Source organism: Cimex lectularius, unplaced genomic scaffold (assembly GCF_000648675.2).
Source record: "Cimex lectularius strain Harlan isolate CLEC.00 unplaced genomic scaffold, Clec_2.1 scaffold165, whole genome shotgun sequence".
Classification (NCBI taxonomy): Eukaryota; Metazoa; Arthropoda; class Insecta; order Hemiptera; family Cimicidae; genus Cimex; species Cimex lectularius.
In genome coordinates this window covers 374,870-400,955 of record NW_019392863.1, presented here as the reverse complement: position 1 = coordinate 400,955, position 26,086 = coordinate 374,870, and the positions used below count along the sequence as shown (strand labels likewise).

Below are 26,086 nucleotides of genomic sequence, written 5' to 3'. Positions count from 1 at the left end.
CACAACTGTTCAACACAATCTAAGATACATCTCATGTAGATCTTTCGTAGCCAATAGATATTTTTTTGTACATAGGTGCATATGATTGCTGCGTATACGAAAAACCAAATTTTAACTATTAAAAAATTGGTGTAGAAACTTTTCAACTTTTTTATTTATTTTTCGTTAATTTACCAAATGCCAAGAGCTGGGATTCGACCAACAATAGTAGCATGGCAAATACGAGTCTGACGCCCTCACCACTCGCCCACCGAGGTGACATTTTATAGTTATATTGTCATTTAATAACATCGAACATTCACAAACATACATAAATCAATACAATTATATGCTCACTCTGAAAATTCTCGTTAGACAGCATGATTTAATCCAAATATATTTAATTAAACATGTATTCAAATTACATATGAATTGAATAAAACTGTATTTGATTCTCTCCCAGTTCTTATTCATAAAATATTTTTCTACTCTGAAACAATTTTTCCTTCACAGAATAATGACGATCTAAGTAGGATTTGTACCGCGTTCGCCTCAGCAAGTAAGCCCTTCACTGGCATAAACGCCACCGGTGAATACTGAAGAGGCACTTTTACTTTTTCTTCGAAAATGAATAATGAATGGAAATATTATCATGAAATGGAATTGTATTAGCAACAAAACCAACCGGTCCTTCTTAAACGCGATTTTTCATTTAAGACAATTGGCACCGCCAACACGATGTATACTAGTCGATTTGTTCAGCCTGTTAAGTTCAATTAAAACTTAAAGGTTTAACTTTATAATAATGCTTAAAAATCGGAAAAAGTGCTGTTAAAAAATCTTTGCTTTATATAATTCTATGCTGGTAAGAATATTGAAATAGTGAATAATAGGCGAAATATTTTTAAAAATAAATATTTTATAGATATAAGATGATGAATGGTCAATACATGATGTGCTTATGGGATTAATGTTAGTTAGAATTTTTACAAGTTAAAATTTTTTTTCGTAGTCAAACTTACTATGATGCTTATATATTCCTTCTAGAATTTCTGAACATGTGGAACAATTAAGCGTGCAGTGTGGCCTTCTTGGCGATAGAGCGGGCGGCAGCTTTGGATCCATCGCGGCGCCTAGGCACTGACTGGAGCCGTACGCTGAACTCAGGGGGTGCTTCGACCACCGAGAGGGCGCCCACCCCTCCGCAAAAAAAGGGCCACTCCCCCGGCGTGCATTGAACACTCGCGCCGGGAGATCAAATATGATAGTGTTGTTATTTTTTATTTAGTTAACTTGTTTTAGGTATTTTCGTTGTTTCATTTATTAATACTGCTGTATGTTTCAGACGAAATCTAAAAATCGTGCAGCGAAGTAAACATATAATAAAACCATGTGTTCTCGGAATAATGCCATAAAAATTAATTTAGGACCACCGTTCTTCCGCATTTGTATACTATAATTTGGTTTTTTACGTGTTAATATTTTAATAACACGCTGCGGTTTGGATAAACTTATATTCAATCGTATCGTCGAACCTGTGTAATCGTGGGGCACGGCAGCATGGACAGATCGCTGTTCCGGTACCTCAGCGCTAAAGGGATTTTAAATATATATAATGTTTTTGTGTGTTTATGTTGTGTCTGTATTTTTATTCTGTTAATTTATTAGAACGAATGTCATTTATTAGTTTTTTCAATTAATTATTCTTTCTATGTAAGATCGTAGTTGAAATGAAAAAGCTAGTGCCACGAGAAGGATTCGTACCCACGACTTTCGGCTAAATACGTCGCTTATCTACCACTTGAGCTATCGTGACTTCGTTCATCTCGGATACAAACTCTCCATCTCAACCTACAACCGATCGAATTTTTCCTCTTTTTGCCATTTTCAAATGTGTAATCAGGATTGGATTCTCAGCGACTTATGAAATTGCCACGGGTAGCTGATTAGTGATACTTCTTTTCCTTATTAAATATTAATCCATTTACGTTTTAGTGGTCAATTGACCAAGTTAATTCTTTTAATTAATTATTCTTTCTATGTAAGGCCTTCGTTGAGATAAAAAATACGCGGCGTACGTACACTGACTACACGACATTTGAAAATGGCAAAAGGGGGAAAATTCGAACGGTTCTAAGTTGAGATCGTAAGTTGGTGTCCGACTTGATCGAAATCACGATAGTTCAAGTGGTTATAGGAGCGGCGTATCTAGCCGAAGGTCGTGGGTTCGAATCCCACTCGTGTCACTGACTTTTTTATCTCAACCAAGACTTTACATAAAAAGAATAATTGAAAGAAGTAACTTCGTCAATTTACCACTAAAATCTAAATGTAATTTGTAATCTAATCTAAGGTAATCGGACCCACGACCTTCAGCTAGGGGCCCCCTATAAATTACTTTAATCGGATGAAAGTAATTTATTAGCATGAGTGGAGGGTTTAAACCTGCCCCAAGAAATAACGAGTACTATGAGATGAGAATGTGTTGGCTGCAGAGTGAAAGTAATTTATTAGCATGAATGGAATTTTAAAACCTGACGCAAGGAATATCTAATACTCTGGGGGTGAGAATGTGTTGTCAGAAGCGTGAAGTCACCAGCTCGAGTGGTTAGACCAGTGGTGTATTGAACCGAAGGTCGTGGGTTCCAATCCCGCTCGTGACACCGATTTTTCATCTCAACCAAAAACCGTAGATAAAAAGAATAACTAATTATATACATAAGTGGGAGGTTTATGAGGAGGATGACAAACCCGGCTTCTTTGTTTGTATTGGGTGTTGTGTTTATGTTAATTTATTGGAAGGAATGTAATTCATTAACGTAAAAATAAGAGGTGGTTTATCCCCGCCCCGAGGAATATGGTGTACTCTGGTGGAGTGAATGAACACCCATGTTTGTATCGGGTGGTGATGGGATACCATTGTGCGACTCCGACGTACTCAAAGTGACACCGTGTCTTGGACGGGGGCCGCGGTGCCCTATTTGTTTTACCGTGGCTTGGTGGTTCTTGAGTTGCACACCTGAATTCTTTAAGATAGATCCTTCTATCTTACCAGGGAGCGCTGGTCGGGTTCCGGTTTGGGGGGGAGCAGAGTTCCCATGGGCCCATTTGGTCCGGTAGGCTTTCGGATGAGCACATTTGTCTGTATTGTATTTATGTTTTCGTTTCCCTTTGATAGTTGATAACCTGAGGTATAAACTAGAGGCTAGACTTTTAGGATTGACGTAATGTACATAAAAAGCCGAGTTCAGTAACCAGATCGTGACACTCGAATGCTGCAGGTTAAAAAAATACGGGAGAAACACCAGAAAAAGGAAAAAAATCACTCAAAGGACCGGCGATGACATAAACCTCCCATATTATATTTACAATGAAAAAATAGGGAAAAATTGCATCACTTTCCAAAAATTACCAAAGTAAAATAACTTGTGAGTCTATAAAGAAAAGAAAAAGAAAAAAGAGGTTTATACATATTTTTCGCTTATTCTTTGGAACAACCCTCCCCCACCGAATTGCCAAATTTTGTTTTGAAATGTGATGAAAAGACGAATCGAAGCTTTTTACATCCAGCTTGTTTATATAAGTAAAGTACGATTTTATAAAAACACTTCATATTTATTAATTAATTTTCTGTTCTTTTCTATGTAATTTACGATCATTTTGATTTGATTATTCTCGTTATTATAGTCTGTCAGACAGGATAGGCTGACAAAATTTATCGGAAGTAACCAAACTACAATTTCATTATGTCAGCTCAGCATTTTTCATTATGTAATTAACATAACTCTGGGCATTTGTATAATTAAATTGTTTAGATTCACCATGCCACTTGTTGAACATTAATATCGGGTTTCTAAATAACGCATTTTAGAAAGAAAAGTACAAAAACATTGTGCTAGAAAAGTGTTTTAGAACATAATTTAGAATTATAATAGACAAGAGCTTACAAAACTTTCTAACAGTTTCTTCCCACACGATACAATAAATGTAAAAACACTTTTATGAGGGTGACTGGTGGGTCTGTCTTGTTGAAAATGGGCCGGCGAATTCTCTCTCATTGTCCTCAGAATTCTTTTCAAGAAGGAGGCAAATTACGTCTTCGCCCGTACGACCACCCTTTAAATGGTTGTCGATAAATACAGACCCGACAATGTGATCGCCCAATATCCCGTCCGTGAATAACATTTCTGAAATGGCGAAGCATTATTAATATTAAAACTTTAATATTCACGCGATCTGGGCTTTTTTTCTTTCGTAAAAGTCACGGAGAATAAATCGTTTTGTTGTTCACACAATTAATTATTGGTTATTTAATTTTCTTCGAAATAAACAATTCAATAAGAAAATTTAAAGTTTAAAATGTGAGTTTTTTTCTTTATTAATCTGTATTAATACCTATTTTAATCTTAACCTTTATTCCCTAGAGTAAAAGATGCAATTCACTCAGAAGATAAAAAGTATGAAATTACGATTCTTAAACAGTATAGAAAAATTAACTGAACACAAGATAAAAATGAAGTCGGAAATATTTTTGATAAAGCTTAATAGTTTAGTTTCATGTAATATATTAGGCTGGATTTTTTGATTTATACGTACATTTAAAATGGCACTTTCAATTCTTTTCAGTTTTAGTACATCTTCTACTAGCCTACTTGCTAGTATAAATTGATTGATAGATTGATGGTATACTCTTAATTCGGCTTACGCATAGCCCATTGAACTTATGACTTCTTGTCGACCTACTTTGTGCTTTAGCACGTGCATAATTGGTTTAATACGCTCTACCGCCGAACTTAAGATATATGGGCTTTTAGGGGCTTTTAATTCTATACCACTCGCACTCTATTTTTATTCTTAAAAACATTCTTTCCAATTTACAAATAGATGGAGTACTCAATAATTTCTCTCACCCATAACACATATTATATAACTTATCAAAATGAGGTGTTTTTTAATGAGATTTTCTCGGGCCACATTCACGCTAATAAATTTATTAAATCTCAAAACAAGATATAGTGATTATACAGGGTGTTGTAGGATTATCTGATAATACTGCCACGGTGAATTCACTAAATTAAACGTAGTTCAGTGACATGAGAACGAGATTTTCATCTTGACTCTTTTATTATTAACGAATTAACATTTTTGTGATTTTAGTCTAGAATCAAATTGTTTTTACATAAAATCGTAATTTATCAACTTTATCGGCATTATAATACAAATCTGATCATTGTTTCGCAAACGATATTAAATTTTTTACAAGATAACAACATTTCCGTTGAACAATTCGCGCTTCCGAATATACAAGCTGCTCAAAGGGTAACCAATGGCAAAACCCACTTTTTTAATACTCAATTGTGGCTCGTACAATGACTTTTCTATCAAAATTCACCAAAGCTGTCTTATTTTATAAGTATTCCAAGGACAAACTCACTTTTACATTTTTTAAAACTTTTCTTAGTGAAATTTCCTGCAAACGTGATATCGAACCCGAGGAGAGCAGCAACCCAACAATCCCAATAGATTTTTAGATATGGGGAACTCCGAAAAGCGCAGTGTACAGCACACCCATGGCAATGAAGAAAAAGCTCATAAAAAAAATTGAAAATCGGTCAATTTGCAAACAATGCATAATTTAATGAAGTTTCATTTTGATTGTAATTTTTCTTTAATTATGAACGCTTTATTAGAAGAATGGATCTCTGGACAAAATTAGATCAAGTTTTATATAGACGATAAAACAGTTTTGTTTCTTCCAAAATTCGGAATATAGGAGGAAAGTACTCGCTTCCTTCTTCAAGCACATTTCTATATCGGGTGACAATCCCATTCGTTCAGAAGTAATGAAAACTTGCAATCATGACAATTTCTGTCTTCAATAATTTGTCATTTTATAAAAATAAAGAATTGTACAAATCTGCAAAAGTTTATTGTCACATATAAAATCAACAGTAAAATTAAAATAAACAGGAAGCATTTTATTAATTTGTACAAATAGATTTACAGATTTTTTTTGGGGAGAAAAGCTGAAATACTGCTAGACTTGTTAATACTCTCAACAAGGGCATTTTGATAACAGGCGATTCGACCTAAATGTAGATGTTCGTTTTGGGATCTAAACGGAGAGGGTTTAAAAAAGACACTTTCCATTCTTGAATTTTTGTAAAATTATAAAGTAAAAAGAAATATAAAAAGGGAGCTAGTGGGCTACTATCCCGCACGACTCTTTAAAAACGTATAGCCATTTATGTACATTTTTATGGGGCATCAGACAGCTTGGTCATTTCAGCCCCGTGCGCACGCGAATATTACAACATAAATTCAATACGCATTCACTCAAATAAATAAATTCCCACCTACGTTCATTCCATTAGTACTAGTAGGTAGTTGGAGTACTGAATATTCCTTCATCAACTTGCACACAATAACAAACCAATTCAACTGGGGTCGATTGGGTACTTTTATAAATATTCCGCCATCGACCCGAGTCACGTACACAGCTCGAGGGGCGATGAGGAAGCTATTCTTCCCATCGACATTCACTCTAATAAATGCACTCACTCATACAAAACACAGAAACACAAAGTACGTATTTCGTCGGCTATATACAATAAAAAAATTCCCAATTCCCCTAAACTGCGGAACAGGGGACCCCGAAACTCGTTACCGTGTCCGAGAACCAGCCGTAAATTCGGCGACATGTCTACATGTTCTCTGTACGAAGCAAGCTGAGTCTACTATTACTTAATGATTTGTTCAGTTCTAAATTCAGCTTATTTGCTTGTGTACCATTGGGCACTGGCTCGATCAGAGTATTTCTTTATTTTAAGCATTGAGATGTGATATGAACTCTATGTTTTTCTTGGATCTAAAGATATATGAACACGATGGCTGTAGTAAAAACAGCTGTGAGACTGTAACGAATCATGTTGGGAAAATGGTCTGTAGAATTTTTCAGAATGAAATAAATTTTAAAAGAAAACGCGTTTAAAAAATTAATATTCTGGCATTAAAATTAAAACGTGTTATATTTATTTATATATTAACCCAGATTGAAATCCTTCAAAGATAATCTGATCAGCACCCATCTCACTCTGAAACGGTTAATTTACTATTTAAAGATTTAAAATCTTTTATAACTTTTGTAATATATACAAATTACTACATTTTAAGTTTCTTTTATAAACTCGAAAAATGAATAACTGGAAAAATTAAGCGTTACATGCTGCCAAGTTGGTATAAGGGTCACAATCTAGTTATTAAGTGTCACGAAGTCCTGTTTATTGGGGGTTCAAACTCTGTAATATCTCATTTATTGGACTTTAGACATGATATAATTAAAAGTCGGGTTAAAAAGTTATAACCCGGAAGGTTAATAAGTTCCAAACGGCAGCGGAAAATCGTCTTTTCTCATAAGGGTGGAAACATTTTCATTATTAGCTACCAACATTACTGGTATTAAGATTAAAACGTGTTATATTTATTTATATATTAACCCAGATTGAAATCCTTCAAAGATAATCTGATCAGCACCCATGCGACGAAAATAAGCTTTCTTTATTTTAAAATACAAAATTGTGAACATTATTTGAATTATACTGTCCTATTTTTAAAACATGATACAGTAATCAAATCTATTCTAGTCTAGATAAGAATATATTGGTAGAAAATCTTATTTCATGTTATTGTAATAAACTTTTCAAATGGAATAAGTCGAATAAGAAGTGACTCTATTTTTTACTATGGGTCACGCCAACCCCATTTTATATTTATTTCTTTTTCGATTGTCTGCGGATACTAAGGGCTTATTTCATTGTTTACCGTGTACCCCGGTTCGATATTTAATCGAATTAGATTGAAAGAAGGAGAGGTAATTTTATCTGAGTACATTCATTAAAAACATTATTTTTCTAATATCTATAGTAGGGCTCAATGCGTCCGCACTGTGCAACGGATATTCTCAGCAAACTCGGTAAACTCCCACAAATTTTCAAGTGCTACTCTGCATTTTGAAAAGAGTATAGAGAAACTTAAACTTTTCTTTGCATTCCAAAACCTGGAATAATACGACTCTGCTTATAAAGATTAACAATTGCTTTTTTGAATGTAGATTTTGTACCCCGATCTTTGAAATTTGTCGGAAAGACTGGAAGTGAGCAGAAAAATGGCCTTTGTATATCAGTGAATAGTAGAGATTAATAAATTTACATTTTATACATTAAACTATTATTGTTGCGCCAATTACGGCACAAATAATCCGAACCCATCGCCCTTATAATGAATTGATTCCATTCCCTAATAATATCAATGGAAGACAGTACATCGCCATAACTGTCAGGCACATACTAATCAAAGCATCTAAACTCCTTTGAACAATCCATATTGATAGAAAACTTACAAATCACCAGTTAATTGGTTCATATCGATGACAAATAAAACGGTACGAAATCTCACTGCTCATCTAATAAATCAAAAATAATTCCTTGATAATTGTTGAGTTCATCTTTTAGTATTTTTGTTAATAATGTTGCTTTTAAGCAATATAGGCATATTTTTATATTTAGTGATGATAAATTGTGCCATAAAGTCAGATGAAATTGCTAACGAGACAAAGAATAGATGAATTTGGAACAAACAGCGGAATTTCGGCGGTTTCGCGGAATCGCAGATTTTGGGGTCCCAAACAAATGCAGGGATTCCCACAGGGCTGTATTCTGGGGCCACATTTATTTAAGTTTTCATCAATGACTTAGTTAGTAGTGTTAAGGTTGGATCTTTGATCTACTCGCATACGATGCCACTATCATTACAGTGTGTACCAGTGCGACTGAACTTGTTGTTACTTAAAATTTCAATAAATCATTACATTAAGTATACAGCTGGATGCATAAAAATGGACTGAAAATCAATATTAAGAAAAACGATTTTCATGAACTTAAACGGTGATCATTTGGACCATCTATCTTTAAATAATGAGAATATGGTATTATCTTGGCCCGGCTGAGAATGAATTTTGGGGTTGAAATTTGATTCCCTCCTTGACATGAGGAGTTCATATAAATTAACGATACGAAAATTAAACAGGTTTTGTTTTCAATGCTGATACTAGTAAATTCTGATGACACATTCATAGAACTGTGTACACACGTAATTTTGAAACACTCTCCTATAGTCTGTTATTTATTTATTTATTTTTTTTTTTTGGGGGGGGGGGTAAAAATATTGCCACTACTTTTTAGGACTCAGAAAACATTGTTCCCATTACGAGCAGTGTAGAGATAAGACACTATTACCGACAGCATTTTTAAATAACAAAATAATGACATGGACTTGTGCATACATTTATAGAATAGCCATTTTCATTTAAAAAAAATGCTTTTGCCTACTAATTTGCCAATTCATTCTTAAATACTCGCTCCATGAATGAATTTAGATCAGAACATAATAATAGTAGATTAAAAATACTTTTCTCTCATTTTCGAGGATATGTAACATAAATTATTTTTAATTTTAAGGTTTTATTGTTAAATGTTTGGCAGTGGAACATTTGCGAGAACTCTAGCGTATTTCGTTGTCAACATGTACTCATGCGCTCAAGTCCAACCCCCGAACTGCTCCGTTTCGTGGAAATCCCACCAGATTTCAGGGGCACATTGATACCAGAATTCTATCTCGTTTGTAATTAACATTCTCAAACCATTATTTAGTATAAACAGTCTGTATACGAAACGCTGGAGGTCAGGAAGACGAAGATGAATACGCCTTTTCATAAAACTGAAGCGCGTAAATGCAAACGCTGACCCAAAACAATACGCATGACGTTGTGGTAAACAAATCTACAAAATAAAACGTACAGAACAACTTTTACAGTAGTACACTCAACACGGCACACAATAATGATACATCTACACAGAAAACAAACAATTTGAGCCCTGAAGATGATCTCAATAATGATCGAAACGTTGGCAAGATAAGGAAAATGGTTTTGTAAACCTACGTCACAATCTCCAAATAATCATTAATTAACGGTCACTAAATAAACCACGCATTTTTACAGTAGGGATAGTGCAATAAAAAAGTTATTGTAATTATACCTAATTTGCATTTGCCTCTAATAAGAGCACAAAACTTGTCTTCAATCTTTCTGTACGACTGAGAAAAATCAATTACTAGATATCGTCAAATCTATAAACCAATCATAATTATTTTGACAAAACTAATCACAGTTAAAGTATATATAATTACAGGGTCTTAACACAATTTGTTTTGCCTGATGATTAGAACACGTCCAAAGCTTGACAGGCTTTGCTTTCATTTGCAATGAAGTGCCCTGACGTTTTTAGAAACTCATATTCACGATATGTTATTTTCTTCGTATTTTCTATCTATTGATTGTGGGCGTAAAATTTATAACAAAAAAATATACGTATATACTCCCTCCACTGAAAATATTACACTAATATAAACCAAAGGTATTTAAGAACAGCAGGAAGGACACAAGTAATTTGCAACCAGAAATTACAGATAAGTTAACTGTGATTAGTTTAGCCAACATAATTGTAATTTTACACTTTAGGCTACAACTCACCAATGATCTTGACCTTGAAATATGTTAATTTTCAGGTCATACAAATACATGTGTATGTATGCAAAATTAAGTTTGGGTTTGTAAGACCATTTTTTTGCTAAATTTACCTCTTTCTCAACAGAATGGGTGGACTATAGAAGTTTATGAACAGATGTGTGTATATATATATATATATATATATATATATATATATATAAAACTGCCAAAAGTCTAGTAGGTGATGGGATTCATAGTCAACAAGAAAAAAAGTTAAGTTTTTATGGTTTATGTGACAATATAAATATAAATAAATAATTTCCTACGTCAGTAAGCTCGTAAACTCTCTTTTAACAATATAACTATGTGGGGTAAATTACGTAAGTCCTAAGAAAATAAATATACAAAGCATAAATCACGAGTAGAACCTTTGAAATTATTATCTGACAAGTTAACACAGGTTGATGCCAAGAATTCTATTTTAAACTTGTTCTGCGGCTAATCCACTAACGGATATAATAATTTATTTCATTTATGTCAAATTTTAACAAAGGAGTATTAACAACAAATTGAAGTAATTAATTTTCAATAGTGCGACACGGTGGTGTTAAATATTTAGCCTTATTATTTCTTTTTTTAATTTTATGTTAATATTAATGAACTCAAATTTTGTATATAAAAGACATATTTATAATATAAGTTTTAAACTTTTTGAAATATATATTGCCAATTTTAATTGAAACAAAATGGCGAAGTGTAACCTTAAAACGTCGAGAATTTATTTTACCTTCTAAAAATCAAATAACATTAACAAATTAAAGACGATACAAAAAACAAATTAAAATACAAGAAAAAGGTAACATGTTTTGTATTTAAAGAAAGCTGAAAATTTTAAAACCGCTTTTGGTATGTGCTCCTAAAAATGAAACCGAGAGGCCAAAATGATCTGAACTAGGGCAAACCGCGATTGTAGGTAGAACTACCAATGATCAATATGAGTAAATTGGAATCTATTTGGGTAACTACTTCAATTATAATTGAGTAGCTTATTAGTAATATTTAAAACAAAACAAATTGCAACATAATATAGTAAAATAAAACCAAAAACCTTGTAAAACACTGAAATGTATATTTACAGTTTACAATTGAAATGATATGTAGTAATTTTTTGTATTTCAAGCAGATTATGTTTATGGAACATCGTTTAATATTTACACGGGGCAAAAAATATAGAATAAAATGTAAAAGAAAATGTCTAGTTGCCTCAAACCCTTCTGCAACTTTTGATTAAAGGAGGGCAGAAATTGGCTTTGTAAAAGCACTGCTCAATTTCCACTTGTTTTTCTTGTTGCACAAAGCGGTGGCAATCAGCAGCCGGACAAAAAGTGACCTCCTTCTGATAAAGTCAACACGCCAGGCCGAAAATCACCCTTTCTAGTTTCACCTCACAAGAATTGTTAACGTTTTTTAGCCGCGGAACGACCCCTGGAATATTGTTTTTCTCCCGAATTTACATTAGCATTAGTATTTTACGTTGGTTTATTGGCTGTTTAAGACTTTATAATGTTTAGACTGGGTGATAATAAAAACTAAACTGTAAATTTTCGAAACAATTTTTTTTAAATATTAATTTTCTAGTCCTTGTTATAAGCCTATATTCAGTACTTTTAGTTAGTTTTGAGCATTTTTGTTAAAAAAAAAATGGCTAAACGTAGTCTTTAAAATATTTCAACAGGAAATCATAGGAAGGAAGGAATTTCAAACAGGAATCATAGTGCAAATTTTGAAATTTAAGCATTTGCAAATGACCTGGGTATATATTATACTAAATTTTGAAATTAATTATAACCTGAGGCATCAACATTCCGAGCCTTTTCCAATTTTTCAACAAAACTATTTGTTTACTAATTGTTTACGTGTCTCATCTTCAAAAATGTAGATATTAGGACTTGTGTAACTGTCAGTGCCACATCTTGGACAAAACTTATATTTAAACTTGTATGGAAATTTTGTATGGAAAAAACAAAAACATCAACGGTTTTTCTTAGGATTTTGGATTGGGCAGTTTGGTTTTGCGATATTGAGAGATATGGCTGAACATCATATTCCTGTTCGTAAGTCCAGGTTCCCCTATATCACTAAGGCGTTACTAGTATTACAAAACAGCCTTTTATTTGTGGTAGGTCAAGAAGTTAATAAACCCTGTATCGTTCCATGCCGGTTTAGTCGTGTGTGGAGATTCCACACTAAATATTTGTTGATGTAATGACATCACTTTTCCGCAGTTGAAGAGAGGATTATTGACATAAACTGAAAGAGGGGTCTTTTTGCAGAGAGTGAAGGTTATGAAATTAGATGTTTCGTGAAAAATTTTATAATTTCCTTTAACATCTAGACTCCAGTAGTACAAGATTTTGAGTAGAAATCAAAGTATCTGTGTTGCTTAAGAAAATTAACTTTACGGTGCAAAGTTAAGGTGTTGGTTTGAAAATGGGATGAGAAGTCAGTTGTGAACACGAGGTAAAGTGTGGGGCCTGAATGCTACCCTGAGAAACACCTGCAATGATGTCCTTGAATGAGGGTGCTAAACTCGATCGAAACCTAGTAAACCGTAATGACGTGATTCAACAGAGTAAATAAGGTCCACAACGCGTTGAAATAGATGAACTGCTGAGTGATATCTGCGAAAATCAGACTGATGGCCAGGGTTAACATTTTGAGATATTAGGATTGAGAGGAAATAAGCCGTCTAAAACTTTCCCTAGAATCGGTAACATCTGATGGGCCCGTAGTAAGTTGATGAAGTGCTTTTTGGGAACAACTTAAATAATTTCCATTATTTCATATAAACTCCAAACTAATTCAAATTAAATTATTTAATATTGACATAGTTGCATTATATTTTTGAACAAAATATCACTGAATTTTTAACGTTTCAGTTATTCGTTAAGTTGAATGAACCAGAACAAAGTATTGTTCTGGTATATTTCACAACAAATTGTTAGAGATCGTCAATATAAATTCTAGTTAAGAAACTTCGTTAAACCACGACGATGTCATGATTTATGAGGAAAACCTGACACGATAAAGTTTGTCTCTTTGAAGAGTCTAAGTTTTCCACACAGACTGAGAAGTTACTTAAGTCCCTGTGTAAATTTCCCGTGGGTTGAAATTTTACGGCGGAATATTATTCAGCGGCAAGAACTGCAGTATTTAATTGATTCTAACGAAAGTTTTTGTACGAAAAATAAGTTTTTTTTGCTGGATGAATTTAAAAACAGTATACAAATTCTATGTTATTACAAGTACCAACGTGTTATACCACCATATTGTTTATAAAATACCTTAGCACAGGATTCAAGAGATCCATAGAAATATATTAAAAATTACTGAATTAAAGACATTTTGAAATCATTTCTTTTTTGCAATTGTTCCATGAATAGATTCGTATAATTAAAAAGTTGTATATAGTTCATGTTTGTGTTTTTATGTCTGGTTTTATTTGTATCGCTTAGTCAGACTGTTTATGTACCATGAACATTTTTATCTAGCTTTCCCTTTTTTTATATTTATTTTTCAATATCAAATTATATATTGTCAAGTGTAAATACTATTTAGTAGAATGTTGCAACCTTGCAATTTACCCCTTACCAATTTAGTATAATAGAATTCGGTTCGCCCTTGTGACCGTGCATCACACTTAGAGGCGATTAAATTAAGGTATGTTTCACGACTGTCACATTTTATAGCTAGGTTTCTTCCACACGTTTATTTTATTAGCTTTAATATATGAAATGAAGGCCCGGACAGAAAGGTTTACAAACAATAAAGTAAAATTTACCAAAGCTACGATTTCTATGACTTTTTGTTTTTAAATCACATAAGATATGGGAAATCGTATAAAGATTACTTTTCAAATATGTAGTTTTGGTTGAGACAATGTCTCTGTGTTTATTTTAATTTTTGTTTTTATAAATAATTTTATTGCAATCATACATTAGAAATTCATGTTTTTTTCCTGGACAAATCACCAACACAATAATATGCACAGCACCTAGAAAACAAATGTTAAGAACAAAAAAAGAAAGAACAAGCTAATCCCGGAACTCAACTTGAACGATTAAGTAGTGACTATGTCTCGAGGACATCGTCGTTTTAGTCGAATTGGGGGGTTGCCAGGTGTTGAGAGTGCATGGGGGAGTTAGGATGGATTAGTGGTTGGTTTGGTACTTTTGGACACAGGATCGGATCAGTTCGTGGGCAACTGCTAAACGAGCATAGTCTGGTGAGTAAGAGAGACTTCGAACTCGGACGCGACACCTGAGGATTCGAAGCCTTAAGGCATGGCCGATTTGACAGTGTGGGCGATACATGAGCTGGAAAACCGGCAGACGCCTCTCTGGGTCTTCTCGCCCGTACGAGTCCAGGACGATCTTCTGGTACTAGCCAGGTCATGGACAAGGCCGCACCTCAACCGAGCCGAGTTCCTAGAACTCAGATTGAAGTTCGCCTGTTTTCACCTCGTTTATACGGGATGGGTCGAGGACCGGTGAAAGTGTGGACTGCGCCGTGTATAGCGGAGGCTCGTCCACTTTGAAGCCGCTTCGTTTTGTCAGGGGTTGTACTCAATCTGGCATATCAGGGTGATTCGAGACGAAGGAAGCTCTGCCTTTCTTGTCTATATGGCCTCCCTGAGGGCGGTTTCAACTATCCGTGACAGATTCACGATGGACCCTCTTATCCACCTTATGCCTGTGTGTATGACCTTCTTTTGCAAGGAAGAAGCAGATTTTCCGCATGCGGAGGTGAGTCGCTCCTTACTTGAGAATTTAAACGTGTGATAAAGCCTAATCGGCCAGGTGCGCACTCTAAAGTACCTCAATGTTACATGACATTGTGACCCCAGTGGGACCATTTTATCGTGTTCGATTTCGAGAGGAGGGCAACGAACGTGCAGACCGAACTACCGAGATCCGATTCGTTGATGCTTTACGAGTAGTGAAGAATGCAATAACGGAATGTCGCAGCGTCAATGGCCCAGTACGAAAACTTGGGAGTCAAGAGCAGCACTGTACGATGCCCCCTCCACGAGAGGCTGATACGAAAGGAAGGGTTTCCTCTGTTTGGTGATAGGCTATTCCCGATTGACATACAGACACCAGCTTTTGAGGAAAACCCAGTGCGGGTGTACCCCGCTTGTAGAGAATAGTCGCGCAGTGTGTCATACTTGGTCGAGGAGTGAGTACCAGGGCTTGACCTTATAGGGGACGAGAAGGCATGATAACTGATATAAAAACAGGCTTTGGGCATGAGAGTAGGTTGTGGATCCACTGTTTCGATTTTTAAGAGAAACGTGAGTGTTCTGTAAATGTTATGTATATTAATTATTTACAGTATACATTATTTGTGTGATTTAACAATTTATATTATTTGTTTTTAAGCTTCTGACGATGCTCCCGTTTAGTAGGAATTTCGCCGCTTTGACATTTTCAAGTAGGCGGAGGTGACTGGTATTTGCTAGCGAATTTTTGAATTTTACGTGCCTATGTAAAATCTTATTCCTTATGTTGCATAGCACATTGACCATATTATTTTGGAGTGTTTGTATTAATTTTATGCTACTTTGTTTGGTACAACTCTATATTGTTGGATAACTAAATCCATTATATTTAGTGGTCTGATTGACCAAATTATTTTGTTCAATTAATTAATCTGTTTATGTAAGATCTTCGTTTAGATGAAAAAATTAGTGTCATTCGAACCCACGACCGTCGGCTGTATTTACAGTCCCATAAGTCTATGTAGGCATTAAGATTTGATTGCATATTATAATTAAACGTAAATTAGATTAGAGAGCTCACCTCTTGGTTGAATGGAGGGTTCCGGGAGGTTGGCCCAGGGGCCCTGCCTCGTCACGATTTCGTGGACTATTATCGCAAAAGAGTAAACGTCGCCCTTCTGAGTCCCTTCCAATGGGGGATTTTCTAATCTGAGAAGTTCAGGTGCAGTCCAGAGCATTTCTGAAAAAACAAAACACGAACAGTTGGGTAATGTTCAACGAAAAATATAGCTAAATTCAACATACAACCGGAATAGTTTTTTAAGAAAGAATCATACGGCTATCTTTCATATTAACAGTTTGCAAAACGAGTTTTGTACAATTTGCTGGTAGTTTTTTTTAGACAATACAGCTATTGTGGAATTTTGTAGAACCACAAAGCAAAGTTAAACATCAGTAGTCGAACTTTATTTTAAATTCTTTTCAATTAATTAAGGTTTTGGTTGAGACGATTTTGTCGTGTAATCTATTTGATTCTCGGCGACAAATGATCGCCACGGAGAAGCTTCATTTTGCATATTACATTTTATTAGGTTTCGTGGTCCGCTTGACCAAATAAATTCTTTTCAATTAAATAAGGTTGTGTCGCCGAGAGGAGGGAAAATTCAAAAAGGTGGGGTTGAGATGTCAAGCTAGTGTCCGAGTGGATCGAAGTCACGATAGCTCAAGTCGTATTTAGCCGAAGGTCGTGGGTTCGAATCCCGCTTGTGGCACTGACTTTTTTATCTCAACCAACACCTTATTAATTGCAAAGAATTTATTTGGTCAAGCGGACCACGAAACTTAATAAAATTTATTTTAAATATATATGTTTTATATGGTTAGGAGACACAATGTATAAAAAAAATTATCTTGCTTTCGATGGTAAAATTTATTCCTTGATATTCTATATATTCTATTTCGCGTCATCTAAAACCAAACTGACATAGCACAGTTCTTTGATACACGAAATATGGATAATTTCTTATTTGGGAAAGATCGGTTTGGAAGGGCTTCATTCTCGTAAAAAATACATTAATAGTGATGATTTGAGTGAAATTTTCATAGCAAAGTTTCTCTACTATTGGTCAGTTTGATTTGCATGCTATGAAGAGGGTTAATTTACGCATTTATGATGGTTATTCATTTAATTTACACTGTATTATTTTTTGTTTATTTAATCCAAGCGGTGATACTGGCGATGGGCTCCGGTCACATCAGAATCAAAAAATCAGAATGATATTTAAAAAAAATTAGATTAGAGCCAAGCAGCAATGAAATTCTTGATGTACAAACTTCAGGGTTATTTGGAAGGCTTAAAAAATAAATTATACAAATACAAATTGTAATTATACAATATTACAAAAACATGAAATAAAATGTCTTAGACAACAAATTTGTTGATATAAGGTCAACAAGGTATGGGTAACAGGGCATAAACCCAATTGAAAGACCAAACAACGGAAGGAATGGAACAAAAATTAAGCACATCTGATATACTAGAAAAAACCTCAGTGTTTTCAGCCAGTTTTGCTGTACATTACTATATTTAATTGCCAGTATTTCTTTATGCAAATATTCCAATCACAATTTTAAAAATTAACAGTTCGAATTCACGTCAAAATCTATGAATGATTCACTGTGGTCGGGCTGGATAAAATCAATTCATTAGTTTTATTTGCATGTTAGTACGTCCTCCTTTTATTTAGTCCAAAATCAGCTCGACCTTAACTTTCTGGAGGGTTGATGATTCGAGAAAACGTTTCGTAGTTGGGCTGCAAACTTGGTAATCGATGTTAGTGGATTTCCTTCGCCCTAGTTACTGTAGGGGCCCAGGCCTTTTTACAAACTTTGTATTTTATTATGCTGTCCCATTTCAACACGTAATATTATACTGTTAAATACATAAAATTGGTTTGTATAAACAATAATTGCAATTGACTATTTTGTTGCAGAAAATAGGACAAAGTTGTTTGTAATAATTTAAACGTAGATCTGTCAGACCTTGGGATGTTGGGAGCCAGCCAGTGGTGTAACTCTGTTAATTGGTAGGACTAGGTGTTGATATAAGGTCACAAGGACATCACAGGCTTAGATGATATGGAGGATTATAAGGATGGAATGTGGAAATATTTCAGACAGTGTGTTAAGGTAAAGGGATAACTTGAGTGGTAATTATGGAAATGTGCTCGATCAGATTCTCCACAAATGGAATGACTAGGTTTTTTGAGAATTGTTAGGCTATTGTTAACCTAGAAAGCAGCAATGAAGATGCGACGGAGGACTTTGGATTGAAAGGACTGGATTCGACGGAAATTGGAGAATTTGGACGAGCCCCAAATCTCGGCTCCATAGGTCCAAACTGGTCTAATAATTGTTGGTTGTGCGTATTATTGAATTCAAAATAGTTGTTATGAACTATGTTAGAAAGGGAAAGAGTAAATCAAGGAAATCAGCGATCTGATCGGAGTGCGAAGTGAAATTCAGGTCAAGATGAAGAGTAAAATCAAACCAATATTTTTGCTAAGGATCAGACATTAACTAATACAATTTTTATTTGTTATTTAACATATTATAGAACACACTGTTACTTACTTTTCCAGTAAGCGTAGGAATCACTGTCTTCCATTGAGCCTGCAGTTTCTCGCAGTGACCTCAGGCCAAAATCGGTGATTTTAAGAACAAATCTGGAGTCGACGAGACACGTGGAGGACTTCAAATTACCGTGTGACTTTATGTCGGAATGGTGCAAGAAGGCCATACCCTGTAAAAATTAATACAGAAATAGAAGATAAGAGTGTTTAAATTACATCACAGTGAGTGCAAAATCAAAATTTTAAACATCCAGGCTTAAAACATAAAACATAACAGGTTTTATTTCTCAATTCTGTAAGCCTTATTATTGAAGGTGGTTTTTAAATAAAATTCAAGTGGGCGTTGGTGGCCGCAACACTTTAGGAGTTAACACGATGCTTATCGATGTAAAACGAAGGAGCCGGGTTCAAATGCAGGGCCGCTGGATTCGAACCCGACATTCTTACAAATATTTTTTTCTCAAAAACACCATAACCCCAAGGGTTCACATAATATCGTAGTTGAAATACCCATGTTATAAAAATAAATAAATCACAATTTTACAAAGTGTTGGCAATCCAGTACCGTTTGCACGTATATACAGAACAACGTCGTAATATCGTGAATTTTATTTAAAACACATTCGCATAATAAGACCTACATAAAAATAAAATAAAAGAAAAAAACGACAAATAAAACTAAGAAAAGAGGAATTAAAATTCATTTTTCTTATTAAGGTGTAAATTCATTTACAAAGCGTTTTTTAATTAATAAATTGTATCGCTGCGTTTTAACGCATTGTTAATTAGTATCCCAACTTTAATACAAATTTTATGTGGAATACAAGAAATATTTTATAAATAAAACATTTGTTTATGTATTTTTGCCTTTTTGATTAAAAAAAAGTTATTCTTACATTATAAAATTAGTAATTAATTTAATTTATTTTATTAGTTTTATATTATGTTAAAAATATCAATATCAATTACCTGCTGTTTATCTGATGTTTTTAACCATAAAATAAAAACAATAATACTATATATTAATATATTATATACTAATATATTATTTTTTATATATATTTATATACTAATATATTAATATAAATTAATTACTACAATAATTTTATAAATTTTGTATTATTAAATGACTGTACTTCTTGTAAAGGTTTTCATGATTACGGGCATGAAAAAAGGGAAACAGCCCGAAATGTAGATAATAAAATTTAAAAAAAACATGTTTTTACAAATGTTGTTTACTTACTTGCTGTTTTTCAACCGAAAATTTGTTAGTGTCCACGTAAATGATCCCATATAAGAAAGTAGTCCGGAAGAGATACTCTCTTAGAAGTGTTAGTTCTGGTCTCCCTTTTCATCGTTGACAATGACAAAACTCCGACAATAAATATCATTTGTACGTTACATTTTTTAAATTGTCGACGTGAGAAAAGATGACATTGACAAAGAAGAAAATTGTGTCAAATAATTCCGAATTTCCATGCTAGAAATGTTTAAATTGCATACATTTAAGTTAGTGTTAGTGATCCCAGTCTAAAATATATCATTCACAAGAGTACTTGTATAATTTTCGTTTGTTGTAACGCCACACGAAGGAAAGGAAGCGACCGCGATGGAAAAGACACTAATTATTTCGGTTCAACTATTCTTAAAATTATGAGCGGCTTCCGTATTTAGTTGTGAAAGGAAATCAAAATACCAACGTACTGGACGGACCATGGAATCAAGCAAAAAATGATAATAATAGAAAATCAATTATGGCTGTCATTCTACAATAAATCAATGGCCTATCGAGACGAAGACGCAATTGTATTCTTATTCCAATCTTATCCTAGCCACATAAGTAGAGACCGGATTTTTATGCAGTTGCATATTTTTTTTGACACCACATACGACCGAGGAAATCAATTATCTATCCGAATCATGTATCTTGGAAGCCGTAGGTTAAATTTTATAGAACAAATATTTGCATATTTAATGAATATCACATAAAATTGCATATTTGAACAATATCACACATTTGAAGGATTTTTTCCGTAAAATCGCATTTATCGCGCAAAATATTTAAAATAATATATCGGTTTTTGGGGGGAAACATAAAAAAAATCTGTAAAAACACTACAAGTTGGCCAAAAACTGGTTTAACTTGAAGAAAACTGGAACAGGCCGCAACGACGGGAAGAGAAGGTTCTAGGAATACCGACAAAAGAATATAAAACCCCTTCTTAGGTCTTATATTCAATATTTTCACAAATTTTATTGTGAAATTATATTTTAATTAGTAGGCACAATTTCACGGAAGACAGTTCAGAGAAGTACTTATTTATTAAAATTAATTCCATTATTTTTCGGGGTCCGCTTGACCAATTAATATCATTCAATTAATTAAGGTTCAATTAATTAAAATTAAATATACTCAATTAGTATAAAATAAATAATTTAATTATGTATGTGAGAAAACATTTTTGTTAAATGTAAATAAACTCTAAACACTTGTGAGTTTTAGTTATTTTTAGTTTTAAAGAGTTGTAATATCTATTTCGTTTAATTATCTATATTTCTGTTTAAAGTTACTATAGTAAAAAAACTGGTTTATTGCATATCATTGCATATTTAAACGTATTAATATTGCATATTTCAGGGCTTTCAATTGCTTATTTTTATTGCATATTTTGGCAATTTTTAAATTAAAATCCGGTTTCTGCACATAAGCAATCCAGCAACATTGAATCGCATTACTGACTGGTGCACTCGATGGCGGATCGGGTTGAACGAACAAAAGAGACAAGTCACGTTTACGTTCAAACGTCAAACCTGCCCTCCAATGCACATTAACAACTAGATAATTCCACCATCGAAACAAGTCTGCTACTTTGGACTTAGATAGAATTACTTAGATTACAACAGACCACTCACTTACTCGAAATCAACACTATGTATAGCATGTTCTAATACTGCGTTTGTCGTTGTTGTACAATATTACCTCACTCTATGAGAACAGCGAAAGAGAGTGTTAATGACTGGGGCATGAAACAATTCCTTAGGGAGTGGAATTTATCCCCCGGACACAGGCAATAGAAAGAGTCGTTAAGGTGATCAAACCAGCAGAATCGAAATGGCTATTCTCTATCTCAAGGAAGGGAATTAGGAGGCTGAGAGGTATTCTAACGGGCCACTGCCCACTGAGAAGACACCTCTTTGTAATGGGTATTCTACCAGGTCCCTTTTGCCGTTATTGCGAAATAAAAGAAGAATCGACAAGGCACTACCTCACAGAGTGTGATAGGTATGCTAGGTCCAGGTTTGAAATCTTTGAAGGAGCGGACATCACCAAATCACTCCCCGAGATAAAATGGTCCAAAATTTTGGGGTTTGTGAACAAGTCCAAGAGATTTTGCAGGACACGTGAGCTGACCAAGTCCCGGACATTTTAGGGATGGTGTACGAGTCTACCCAGGCATTTAACCCCTCGGGTCTTGGTCGTCCGCCCTGCATAATATACATAATATGTATAGCATGTATAGCATGTAATGGAAGCAACTGGAAATTAACAGATCCCGCGGTCGTGAGTTCGATCCCCTCTGAACTTTTTTCTGACGCCTAAGGGGACCGGTGGCCGCAATGAAAGAAATTGACTCGGCACTCATCAATGGAAGGGGCGAAATCGGATCTCAGCGACCCTGAATTTGGTCCCAACCCCCTTCAAAATATGAGTTTCTTCTACGGAAGAACACCGGCACACCGGGGGCTCAAATTCACACTCGTGTTGCGAGCCCCCAAAAATGGTGCTAGGGATAAAGTAAAATAAGCTGAACAGCTGTAGTGCATATGGGGAACTCCTCAAGATCTTAATATCCCATTCGTGAAAGATTTTATCCGAACATGCTTCCTCTATTTCCACTAACTATCCCTCCGCACTAACACTCTAGCCTTAACTCTTTCCTCAACGTCCCACCCTTTCAATCCTCCACGTTACGACGATGGTCTCGTGACCGAGCCAATTCAATAAAAGAGAATTCCAGCACTGGTTGGTTTCTCTTCCCACTGCCTCCTGGTTTGACTGATCTGTCAGATTTGTATTATTATTATACTATTTGCTCAATATATATTTTCCACAGATAGCAATACATAAAATAAATTACGTTAAAAAAATAACAGCATGCAAAAATCTAGATTTTGAACGTAAATAAAACAACAAGGGAATGCTTTCCAGCGATTTTGACCACAAAAACAATACTTTAATTAAAATTTGTTTACAAAGCGTTCGCCGATGAAAGAGTCGAGTTGGGATGATTTCTAAAATAAATCGTAATAAATGAGAATAGGAATATGTTAAGCATCGTTATTTATTTATGTACAAAAATTTTTGATTTGAGTTGAAATGATTGTGAATATATATTTTAGCCGTCTAACCTTTATTCTTAGGACTGGATTTCGTTTTAAAACAGCTATAGGATTAATATATTCATTAAATTTGTAATACGCGTGAAGAATTGATGATTCCGAGTCTTTCCGTTTAAATATGTATGGATTGTTTGATGTACGTAATATGGCGCGTGAACATCCATGCCAACGCACATCAGCCACCTCAGGGATTTGGTGTATACATTAGCACTGAAAATAAGATGTCTCTTTCCTTCGGAAAGAAACCCAGACGAAAGAGGAAAAATACAATATCGACAAAAGTTCTGTTTGAGTTTCAGAAAACGACATCTCGTTAACTGTCACATATAATTTAAGCAATGCTGCGTTAACATCTTAAAAAATATTGAATTTTTGGTTTAATATTGCAAAATTATATAAGAAAGTATGGATTATCTGATTTTAATTTTGAGGTTTAAAAAATAGGAACAATTTTTTCAAAACAAATTTTTTCCTAATGTTCTCGTGATTTGAGACGTATTTTAAATTTGTTGTTAAATAATTTTAAATTAGATATCTACACTGAAATAGGGAATTTCGTCATATTCTCACGTAATGGGTATCATAGTTTTGACGTAACTACTAGTAAGAAATGGGGAAGTGAAAAAAACCCTCAGACAAAGAAAATACTATATGTTGGTACACCAACAGATTTAACACACAAGAAGGTATCAAATATTCGGAGCTCATGGTCATGTAATGACATGTTTGTTTGAAATGTAATAGATGAGTGTCTCGCCCTCTAAAAATATTAAAACATAGCACAAAATCATCCTAATGAAGAAATATCCGACATTCATGGCATCGACGTCACCAGTCCCAGGATTGGGCAACAACCCTCTTAGTCAAGGGAAATAGGAAATGAAGACGGGCAGCCATCAGAGCATTAAACATAGATACCAATAGCAAAAAAATGGTGGTGAATTGTAAAACCAAATTAAAACGGCGAGGTGAGGAAAACAAAATAAATCCCTATTGGAATGCGAATGGGATGCCTTTACAAAGAAGCTGTTGCAGAGCTGATAGGTTTTGAACCATTTTGTGGTATAGGGATTCATACGAAAGTCATAGTGAACAATGGTGGGACTGGAAACAATGTACCGGAACAATTCAAATTTCCTGGTGAGGTTGGGGGAAAAATAAAGTACAGAATGCATAAATGGAAAGAAAAAGCGCGTCTGATCGACAAAAAACAAAAGAATGGGCTTTTGAAGACGATTGGAATCAACCGTGTTACGTTCGGATTCGCAACAAGTCTAGAAAAACCCCAACCCACCTATTTGCAGACAGTGGTGCCACACGTTTAAGCAGGATAAAATGCTATGGGACACACAACCTAACCGTATAAAAAATACATTCATTAAAACAGGGCATAGTAATCAAATTCCACGTTGAATTAGAAAGGTATGCTATACTGATCAAATCCAAAACAATTTAATAGGTATCAAAATAGCGATGTATGCATTTCCCCAAAACATCTACATCTAGAAAGCGTTCAATGTTTATTTATTTTCCGTTATACCTTAATGAGATCGTGCATCAAGCTGTAACGAAACATCCAATCAAGCTTGATCTGCTCGTTTTCCAGGATATCCTGGAGGTAGCCCTTGGGGCAGTACTCGGTAAGCAGGCAACAGTTCGGCGGGTCGATGCACGCTCCGTAGAATCGAACCAGGTGGTCGTGGTGCAGGTCTTTCATCTGAAATATATTAAATAGAAGTTTCAATATTGGGCAATTGTAAAAACCTTGGTCATCTTTGATGTAGGAAATGTATTTTTTAAAAATCATTTTGCTTTAATATCTTAATATTCTCATTTTAATGGGTGTATTTTTCGTATTTTTAAATATTTCACTGTTATACTTAATTTGGGTTTAAATCAGAAGTCTATAAAAGAATAATCCAAGTAAATTAAAATCTGACAAAAAGAACTAATTTGAATGAAACTTCATAAGATAAATTGGTTTGTAGAAATACTACTAATTAGATGGAAACTTGAACACATCACTGATATATAAATATATATCTATACATATATTAAAAATATATAATATATATATCTCTTATATATATATATATATATATATAAGATGTCAACCATTAAATTTTGATGTCATTAGTAATTTGTTGTCTCTAAATTACCAACCAGGACGGCAAACGAATTTAATCTAGTCGGTGAAGGTGAATTTATCATGTTCGTTAATAGGGTTATATAACAGATAATACCACCTGACGAACGTAATCCGATTGGGATTTCCTGTACGAAAAATTAACAGGAAAATATTATCAAAGGAAACACGAAAACCTTCGGGTAAAATATTCGGTAAGCAGTGTGCATCAAAAATTCAAGATGTGAAATACTGCTAGTTTTAAGTAATTTAATACCAGCAATTTTTTGTATTCAAGTTTATTACAAGAAAAAATAAATTAATCAGTACTGTAAAATATGCTTTCTGTTATATCTTATTCGTAGTACTATCATTGGGTAGCTTTTCCCCTCGAGGTCTTTTCCCTTTCTTTTTTATCATCTGTAAACCTATTGAGCTTCGCGCAGTTGGGTAATAACAATATTTCTTAACCAACTTAAATATTAATAAACTAGTATTTATTGAGTGCAGGAAAATCCGTGAATTTGGCAAATGTGTTAAATTGTTAATTTAAAAACAAAATTTACATTTGAACGATCTGTGCAGAAAGAACTCGTACTTAAAAG

General features: G+C 34.2%; 1 protein-coding gene and 1 long non-coding RNA gene across 5 annotated transcripts in view; one reads left to right on the top strand and one right to left on the bottom strand.

Annotated features, from left to right (window-relative positions):
* The window catches only part of LOC106670312 (atrial natriuretic peptide receptor 1), a 501,739-nt gene that overhangs the window by 204,361 nt on the left and 271,292 nt on the right, over positions 1-26,086 (bottom strand). For all 4 annotated transcript variants that reach the window (XM_024228825.1, XM_014400509.2, XM_024228826.1 and 1 more), the window contains 3 exons: positions 24,897-25,073; positions 18,957-19,125; positions 16,405-16,563 (listed from right to left, as the gene is read on the bottom strand). In XM_024228825.1, the coding sequence (XP_024084593.1) occupies positions 16,405-16,563; positions 18,957-19,125; positions 24,897-25,073 (505 nt within the window). The remainder of the gene's footprint in view (positions 1-16,404; positions 16,564-18,956; positions 19,126-24,896; positions 25,074-26,086) is intronic.
* LOC112127622 lies at positions 15,030-19,043 on the top strand. The gene is made up of 3 exons (XR_002910655.1): positions 15,030-15,896; positions 15,985-16,046; positions 18,965-19,043. It is a non-coding gene; the product is annotated as an uncharacterized LOC112127622 (long non-coding RNA).